Raw genomic sequence first — 10372 nt, 5'->3', positions numbered from 1 at the left:
AACAAACTAAAACAAACAAAGCCAGATATTCATGCAATAGCTTCAAAGAGTTGTCTTGTTTTTGAACCAACACGGTCGATAAGAAATACAAACATTGAGCGAACAACAAAATGATACATAAAATGGTGCTCACACATATCACAGGCCCAAATCAGATCAGCCTTCAGCTATAAATCAAATATAAATTGAGTAGAAAAAATAAGGAGTGTAGTTGTAGCAAAAATCAACAATCATGAACATAAAACATCATGACGAGAATAAAATTTGGCAAACAGCATGAGTTCAATGCCAGCTTAAATCTCAGTATCGCAACAGCTTATCAGCAATTCTGAAACCATTCTTCGAGCGAAAGGGACATAACTCAAGCTGTACCTGCAATAACACAAACACATGAAGTTATGGTGAATGTACAATTGAAAAATCAAGACGTTTAGACAAATAGCCAGATTCAAGCATCTTCCAGGTACATTTACGGATTTCTCACTGGAAAAATATGAACTTTTTAGGTGCTTCTCTTTTTCCTTTCGGCAACTAATGTTTACGTTAAACAAAACTAAGTCCGGCATCAGTAAATTTAACAACCACTGAGCTATATTCCAAGGTTTCACTCTTATCATAATCATTGTAAAAGAAAATCTGCAGAATAACTTATTTCTCTGTGAAAGAGCACATTAGAGAGCTTGAGACACAAACTTTCAACACAAACATCATTTTCTTCTTCTTTGTTCTTTTTAGTTAATAGGTTTCACATTCACAAGCAGGATTTGAATTTCAGACCTCTTGCACGCTGCAAATTCCAAAACTTTCAGAAGAAAATGCATTCTGTATTCTTAATATTAGCATAGCCTACAAAATACTAAAGAAAAGTATATATGTCCCTACTGATATGGTGGACTTGGCACGTGATCAAGACTAAAAAAGGATTTCACAAATTACTCAAGTCAATAGAATTTATGAACCATAAATTCCACAATGCTTGTAACATAAATCTTTCATTTCAGGTGTTGTGCGCAGCGGGGCTCGAGTCACACTAACAAGAACGAGATAAATCACAATCAATAAGCCAAACACAATACCACAGCAAAACAAACGAATTTTACATGGTTCGGCAAGTTGCCTACGTCCACGAGGCAAGGAGGTGTGAGTTCTTACTATTAGAAATCAAGAGAATGCAAATAGAGTTACAAATCTCACCAAATAAACCCTAAAACAAAGTCTCTAGATCTCTCACAACTCTCCCACAATTGGATGCAGCAATCCCCTCTCAAAGACTGCTCAAAACGTCCTTGCTTAACCCTAATTAATTAGGATTAAGATTATATATCAACTCAGAACGAAACGGGTCAGAAAACCAAACTCAACTGCAGACCCGACTCGCGGTCGACCGCAGAACCACGCACGGTCGACCGGATCCAACGATCGAAACTAAAAACCCCTACAGGGTTTGCCCAGTCGACCGTAGAACCCATCGCGGTCGACCGCGAAAAGTCCAAAGACTTTTCTCAGTCGTGTGCACGTTTGCGGTCGACCGTCGCGTCATCCGAGGTCGACCGCGAAACTGCCAGAATGTCTCATGCTGTTTTTCCTACGGTCTTCGTCGATGTGTTCGCCATTTCGTTAATTTTCCACCTCGGCGAACGTTTCTACCAAAACTGAGCCGATACCAAAACATCCAAATGTCCCACTTATTGCGTCCAGGACAAGGTAAAAACAACTCACTTCAACGGACTCAATCCACAACAAGTCGGGAACTCAAACGAGAGCTCAAACAATCTCCCCCATCGAAATCAACAAATCCAACCAGTTGTATCAAACATGACTGTCTACGTATCCTTTTGCCCAAGGAATCAAGCCGAACGTAGTTCACCCAAATGACCTCTAAAAGCCCTCAACACTGAAGAATGTTCAATAGCTTCAAACAATGATTAAATTTCACACCTGAAACAACTTTGGTCAATATATCTGTAGGGTTATCCTTCGTGTGGATCTTCTTTAATATGACATCTCTATCATCCAATACGTCACGAACAAAGTGGAATTTGACATCTATATGCTTTGTGCGTGCATGATAAACCTGATTTTTCGCCAAATAAATAGCCGACATGCTATCACAATATACCCGAAAGGTCTCTTGTGCAATCTCCAAGTCCTTCAATAATCCACGCAATCACAAAGCCTCATTAACAGCTTCAGTCACTGCCACATACTCCGTCTCTGTAATAGAGAGAGACACTGTAGACTGAAGTGTACATCTCTAACAAACCGATGCTCCTGCCAATGTAAACATATATCCTGAAGTAGATTGGTGCTTGTCAAGATCCCCCGCATAGTCTGAATCCACGTAATACAATCCTGCCAATTTTTCTCACTCTTCTGGAAAATCAATCTAACATCCACGGTGCCTTTAACATACTGCAGAATCCACTTCACGACCTCCCAATGACCCTTCCCGGAGTTGTGCATGTACCTCGATACCATGCTTACGACCTGTGATAAATCTGACCTCGTACACACCATCGTATACATCAAGCTACCCACTGCACTGACATATGAATCTTCGACATGTAATCTCTGTCCTCAACTAAAACATGTAACATATTAGCTGAAAGCTTGAAGTGGGGAGCCAATGAAGTGCTAACTGCTTTTGTATTGCCATCAAAGCTGAACTTCTTCAACATCTTCTGCAAATAACTCCTTTGTGTAAGCTTCAATCTCCCCTTCACCCTGTCTCTCTCGATCTCCATACTCAATATCTTCTTTACTTCTCCAAGATCTTTCATCTCAAACTCGGATGATAGCTCCTCTTTCAACTTTCGAATAACCGAAGAATTACTGAAAGCAATAAGCATATCATCAACATATAAAAACAAATATATGTTCTTACCATCCTGTAGCTTGTGCATGTAAACACATGGGTCATATGGGCTCCTCGTGTACCCATGGCCAATCATAAAGCTGTCGAATCTCTTGTACCATTGTCGCGACGATTGCTTCACTATGAAGCACGGACATGGACACGGCGACACAGACACGACACGGACACGACAAAACCCAAAAAAATAGGACACGGCGACACGGCTAAATTTTTTTAATATTATTATTATATTTAGATTAATATTGAATTAAATTCCTATCATGCTTTGGGAATGAGTGAAATTCCACAAAGCAAATCATACGTTCCTGCTAATTCATAGCCTAATATGATCGGTCATGCTTTCAAGACATACACTGCCCAATCAATAGGTTTGCTTTGCCTTTAACACTACTATGTACAATAGAAAATGCCTCTTTTGTCCAGTCACACATACTAACCAACTCAAAGATTTGACTTGTCAACAACCAATATTAAAACCAAAAAGAGGCATTCATAACATTTATTAGTTTGCATTGATCAAAAAAAATTCTAGACGCACAGACTTAATAACAGTTAGTTTTATATTAGTTTACATTGTAGAAAATGGTCTAATAAAAAAAGAGCATGCATATGTGAACAAGTCCAGTCTTAATAACATTTATTCTTTGTATGGGAACTTAAAATATGAGCTGATTCCATTAATACAGCAGAAAAAATGAAGAAGAAAAAAAGAAAACCGAGAAAAAAGGTCAAAAACTCACATTTATTCTTTGTATGGGAACTCAAAACATGAGCTGGATCCATTAATACAGCAGAAAAAATGAAGAAAAAAAAAAGAAAACCAAGAAAAAAGGTCACGCACGCATTTATTCTTTGCATGGGAACTCAAAATATGAACTGGCTCCATTAATGGAGCAGAAACAATGAAGAAATAAAAAGAAAACAAAAAAGAACCGATGCCTCTGAGAGAGAGAGAAACCAGGGGAAGAGGAGATGTGAGAGAGAGAAGAGAGGGAGAGAGAAAAGCAGCCGAAAAAAAAGAAAACAAAAAAAGGTCAAAAAACTTACAAACAGCCGATGCCTCTGGGTGGTCGCCGACTCGCCGCCTCTGGGTGGTCTCCGATTCGCCGCCGCGGTTGAGATGGGGGAAACAACCGATGCCCTAGGATGAGAGAAGAGAGGGAGAGAGAGAAGCAGCCGCCACTCGCCGGATGAGAGAAAAGAGAGGTATCGGTCTTTGCTTTTAGGTTTTATTTCGAAACGGGTTCACAAACAGTGGGTTTTCAAACCCAATAACTGCTTCGTAACCCTCAGTCGGCGTGTCGAGAAAGAATCAGAAAAAATGGCGTGTCGACGGCGTGTTGACGGCGTGTCGACGGCGTTCACCGTGTCGAGGGTGTTGACCACGTGTCCGACGCGTGTCGAACGCGTGTCGAACGCGTGTCGAACGCGTGTCGAACGCGTGTCGAACGCGTCCGACACGCGTCGGAGACGGACTCGGTGGCAAATTTGGAGAGTCGGTGCTTCATAGTTGCTTCAATCCATAAAGAGACTTCTTCAGCTTGTACACCAAATCTTCTTTTCCTGTAGCTTTGAATCCCAAGGGTTGCGTCATGTATATCTCCTCATCTAAATCTCCAAGTAGAAAGGTTGTCTCACATCCATCTGGACCAAATCCAAATCCAACTGTGCCACTAATGCCAATAAAATCTGAATCGACGAATGCTTTACAACGGGTGAAAATACCTCGTTGTAATCAACGCCCTTAAGCTGTGCATATCCCTTGACAATCAATTTGGCTTTGTACCTTATGTCCATAATAGAAGATCTCTCGTTCTTCGTATATACACACTTGCAACTAATAGCTTTCTTCCCCTTAGATAGCCTTGCAAGTTCCCAAGTATCGTTCTTCTGAAGAGACCACATCTCCTCATCCATAGCTTCCCTCCACCTGATCGAACCGGGGCTAAACTCTGTCTCCCTGAATGTGGATGAAATCATATCATCAACGACCTCCACTGATAATGCATATGCGATCATGATATTATTATACCTAGCTAGCCGACGAATCACCCTTCTAGGTCTATTCGCTGTAATAGACTCATGAACATGACCCTGCTCCTAAGTCTCACAATCCACTGTATCATCTATCTGTCCGGCTGTCATCTCATCTCCTTCCAGTGTCATCTCTATAGGAGCCTCAATGAATACAATGTTATCTGGAGTGGGCGGAGTCACATCATCCTCCACCTGCTGTGATATCTCTCGAATCTGGTCATGTGGATCCCATAACTTGAAGCTTTTAACTCATTCTCTAAATCCCACAAATACTGTTTTCCTCGCCCTCGGATTCAATTTATCATCACTAACATAGTAATAAGTAGGACACCCAAATATCCGAAGCGACTTATAATCACTAGTTACCGAACCAGACCAATGCTCCAAAGGAATCTTCCCCTGTATCACAATGCACGACAACCTATTCACGAGATGGCTCGCATAAACCAACGCCTCGGTCCAAAAAGATCTAGATAATCTACTCTGCATCTTCATACATCACATATTCTCTAGCAATGTACGGTTCAATCTTTTAACCACCCCGTTCTGTTACGGTGTCTCTCGAACTGTGAAGTGTCGTCTAATACCGTGATCCCGGTAAAACTGCAGAAACGGATCACTCTTATACTCTCAATCGTTATCTGAACGTAGAGTCTTCACCTTTCTACTTGTCTGCAGCTCTGCTTTCTTCTTTCACTCTACAAAAATATCCAGGACCTCGTGTTTATACTTCATAGGGTATTATACCCAATTCCTCCTGGAATAGTCATCAATGAAAGTGATAAAATAGTTGGTCCCACCAAGTGATGTGTTCTTGGAAGGGCCATAAACATCTGTGTGAACATAATCCAACATACCTTGGGTGTTGTGAATAGCGGTACCAAACTTCACTCTTGTCTTCTTCTCACGTACACAATGCTCACACAGCTCCATCTTACAGGTCTTAGCACCTTTCAATAGCCTCTGTTTTACCAATGACTATAAAAAATTATCACATGTGTGTCCTAATCTTATGTGTCATAGGGTGATAGTGTCCTCCTCTGTAGTGATAGAAGCTATCAGACCCTCTATAACTGTATTGCTCTTCAAGTAGTATGGTTGTTTTTGCTGACACCTCGCATCACCACCATAGAACCCTTCGTAACCTTCGCTGTAGCATTCTCTAAGGTCACCCAATAACCTGTTGCTTCTAAAATACCAAGAGAAATGATGTTCTTCGTCAACTGCGGCACGAACCTCATTTCTTTCAACTCTCTCACCACACCATCATGCATCCTGATCCGGACTGAACCAATACCACCAATAGGACATACGTGGTCATTTCCCATAAGTACGATATCCCCTTTTTCCAGCTCCTCAAAACTAGAGAACCAATCCTTCCTAGGGCAAATATGATATGTGGCTCATGAATCTAACATCCACTCTGTAGAGTCGGCATAGCAAACCGACAGTAGTGCAGGACACGAATAGTCCGAAAAATCTGAATCTGAATGTTCGCTAACACATTTTGCAACATTCGCTTCTGAAGCTTGTACAGTTTTTCCCTTGTTTTTCCCGGCTTTATCCTTCCACTTTGGGCAGTCAATCTTTTAATGTTATTCTTCTTTATAATACAGACATTAATTTCTACTAACACTCTTATAGGCACCTCTGTTCTTCGATTTTGAGGGGTTGACTTGACGGCGGTTTAGACTACGGCCTCGAACTGCTAATGCATCTCCCGATGCCTTCTCGGAAGGTTCTCCATCACTCTTTTTTAACTCATAATTCACCAAAGCTGAGATCACCTCCTTATAGCTAACAGTAATTCTTCTGTTGATCATAGTGAGAATGAACGTACCATAATCATCCTCAGGCAACAAACACAAAAGTAGCATCGTCTTGTCTTCATCATCAACCATGATGTCCACATTGGTCATATCTGAAAGTAGCTTCGTGAAATTGTTTACATGCTCCCTAATGGAAACTCTTATTTTCATCTTGAACTGGTAAAACATCTTCTTTAAGTGAAGTCGATTCTCAATGCTCTTCGTAAGATACTTCTCATTGAGCGTTTCCCACAATTTCTTCGTCGATGTCTCGTTCATCACGTCATAAATAAGATCCGGCGTCAAGCATGACCGAATAACTTCACAAGCTCTACTATTTATCTTTTTCCAAACCTTGTCCTCCATGTCAGCGGGTTTCTCTTGTAACTCAAGAGTCTCCTTCAAATTCTATGCATCCAATGCATCCATCACCTGGCACCTCCATAAACCGAAATTTATCTTGTCGTCAAACTTCGGAACATCAATATTGGTGTTATTGATGTTCAGACTCTGTATCGCCTTCGTAAGAGACGAACCTGATGTGTTTGCTTCTCCCATGTTGTCGATCTAACTCTTCAAATAGAATCATTCACCGAATCCTTCGAACAAGCCTCAAGCCAAACCTGAAGTTCTGATACCACTTGTTGTGCACAGCGGGGCTCGAGTCACGCGAACAAGAACGAGATAAATCACAATCAATAAGCCAAACACGATATCACAGCAAGACAAACAAATTTTACGTGGTTCGGCAAGTTGCCTACGTCCACGGGGTAAGGAGGTGGGAGTTTTTACTATTAAAAATCAAGAGAATACAAATAAAGTTACAAATCTCACCAAATAAATCCTAAAACAAAGCCTCTAGATCTCTCACAACTCTCCCACAATTGGATGCAGCAATCCCCTCTCAAAGACTGCTCAAAACGTCTTTACTTAACCCTAATTAATTAGTATTAAGATTATATATCAACTCAGAATGAAACTGGTCAGAAAACCAAACTCAACTGCAGACCGACTCGCGGTCGACCGCAGAACCACGCGCGGTCGACTAGATCCAACGACCGAGACTAAAAATCCCTGCAGGGTTTGTCCGGACGACCGCAGAACCCATGCGGTCGACCGCGAAAAGTCCAGAGACTTTTCTCAATCGTGTGCATGTTTACGGTCAACCGCCGTGTCATCCGAGGTCGACCGCGAAATTGCCTGAATGTCTCCTGCGGTCTTCATCGCTGTGCTTACCATTTCTTCATCAGGTACCAGCATTCTTCATTAACTTAGGTTAGACTGCTACCTAAATAAAATAATTCTATTACACAAGATAAGCAAGGGTTATGCTTTTCTGATATCGGCACTTTTACTATAAGATCCACCAAGTCCTCAGATCGAAAAGCAGACTGCAATATGCTAGTAATTCCACCTTGTACAGGAGTTGAAGTAGGATGGCATTAGGTTCGACTCAACTGAAACACATAATTGCACCCGAACTCTTGGGCATTTTAGGCAGTTTTACAAGAGTTTGGGGAGGTTAATAACCCTTGAGCTAACTTTATTTGCCAAACACGACTGGAAATATGGTAAATACGACATGCCAAAGCACCTGATATTTCCTTATAAGATTTCAAAGTGAAAAATGCCTTAGTTTGCAGTTGGTAGTCATGGACATCTTTACTTTCTGATGTCCTCGAAGTTAAAAATGGAAGCATCCCCTAGAAGACTTCATATTTTCTTCAATTAGGAGGGTTTTTTTTTCTGATTTTCCAAGTATTTTATCAGCAACAAAGATGATATACTATATCAAAATTTGTATATGAAGTCCTGAACTTCTGAGCACATAAATCTAAATTGATCCATAACTAAAGCAACATTACCTATTTGCAAAAGGCATTTGCAATTAATACTTCTCAGAAACGGAGCTTGCTACAGATGTTTGTTTCATGTATTTAAAGATCTATCATGAATATAACACACATAACTAACTTCCGCTGTGTGTGCCACCTCGTGGAAAATCTATAATTACTTTCTGAGATGCCAACCATGAAAATGCAGGCAATATAGATAACCTCCTTACTATTTTAATTTGAGATGCAGATCGCAGAATATGACCTGAGTGGGCTAATAAAAATGGAAGGTTTTCAAGTTTAGATGCAGTGGTAAAAATAAAAACATGTTCTTCACTGCAATACAAACCGTAAGCGCCTACTATTTTACTAAGAACTTGTTTCAAAAACCCACGAACAGCTGTCACAACTAAATTGAATAGGTTTGGAGAAGTGTGGTGGTAGAACCAGTATGCTAGATGTGTGTGTAAATATGTGTAAAACAGTAAACTATGAATATAAGGAAATATAATTAGATACGTAAATACACCAGAGTTAGATGGTTTGTTCTAACTTCTTTCTTAACATGTGAAGGATTAAAAATTTACAAGCATTGGCGAATAGTGATATTATCAGGGTTTGACATCTGATGATTTAATGGATCAGCAGGTAGCTCTCACATGCCATTATTGGTTCCACATCTTGAATATATTAAGATTATTTTCCTGTTTTCCCAATCTTGGTGAAATATCATTTTTGAGGAGGAATTTCCAAGTATGTTAAATTATCACATGATCCCCCACTTCCTCCTCTCTAATTGTCATGCTTCTTTAAATTAGTAAAAGGGGTCTAGCCTCATCTGCATACTGTTCCCTGACATTTTCTTTATAAAAGGGTTGTTTAAATTCCCTGCAATAGAAAGGGGGAAAAACAATATGCATATTAGGGAGAGGGAGAGGGAGAGGAGAATTTTTTTTTTGGGGAAGAACAGAAGACACAATTTATAGAGGCGGCGAGGGAGAGGAGAGCGAGGGAGAGAGAAAAAGTTACCATATAAGGGCGCAAATCTCGCTTATAATAGCAATGAGTGTCAAAACCTTGTTGTGAATCTGTTAGAAAAATAATAAGATCAAGAAAACAACAAATGGATGTTAGAAAAAATGATCCTGAACAATAAAAAGAGGATATATTTTATTTCAGTAATTTGGTGGAATGTGCCTTACCCAAAGAGCACAGATGAGGGCAAGAACAACACTACCAACATATATAGCAGAAGCATAAAAGCGGACTGGATCAAGCATCATCCTCGTTTGTTGCACTGGCCCAATGAGGAAGGCTGTGCTGCCATGAAAATTTCAAGTTACCATTTCAGATGGTTTTGCAATATTTAAAAATTATTAAACTGTCAGTCTTAGAAGATTATATTCTTGATTGTGGTGGTATTTGATAATTGGTATACAGGTGAATCCAAGTGGAACAGAAGTCGTAGACAGGATTTCAACCTGTGACTGCTCACAACCTTTTCACAACTGGGCAAGGCCTCAGTGGCATCATTTTTGTTAAGAGTAAATTACATATAACCACCTTATCTATACCTTCAGTCGCAGCCCCCAATTCATGAGAAGATTGCACATAAACCCGCGCAGATCAATTATTAGCACTTGGTCCCCCTCAATTCATGAGCAAGAGGGATGTTACTTGCAATTTTATCTATCTAAAATGGCATTTCAGGGAGTCTACGTGCTAATAAATAAATTGAGGTATTGTCCCAAATAACTAAATAAGTTGAGGGGGGTTTACTGCAAATCAATGTTTTTTTTTTGGCTTTTTGGGGGTTG

The 10372-nt window shown here is 40.2% G+C and overlaps 1 protein-coding gene across 2 annotated transcripts in view; it reads right to left on the bottom strand.

Moving 5' to 3' along the window:
* LOC109828860 (vesicle transport protein SFT2B-like) overlaps positions 8–10372 on the bottom strand; it is a 17118-nt gene continuing 6753 nt past the window's right edge. For both annotated transcript variants that reach the window (XM_020395832.1, XM_020395833.1), the window contains 3 exons: positions 9758–9875; positions 9585–9643; positions 8–372 (listed from right to left, as the gene is read on the bottom strand). In XM_020395832.1, coding sequence (XP_020251421.1) covers positions 294–372; positions 9585–9643; positions 9758–9875 — 256 coding nt within the window. In that variant the 3' untranslated portion in view covers positions 8–293. The remainder of the gene's footprint in view (positions 373–9584; positions 9644–9757; positions 9876–10372) is intronic.

Source organism: Asparagus officinalis, chromosome 1 (genome assembly GCF_001876935.1).
Source record: "Asparagus officinalis chromosome 1, Aspof.V1, whole genome shotgun sequence".
NCBI classification, from domain to species: domain Eukaryota; kingdom Viridiplantae; phylum Streptophyta; class Magnoliopsida; order Asparagales; family Asparagaceae; genus Asparagus; species Asparagus officinalis.
The sequence above is the reverse complement of the archived record's forward strand: the minus strand, read 5'-3'. Positions and strand labels throughout refer to the sequence as shown.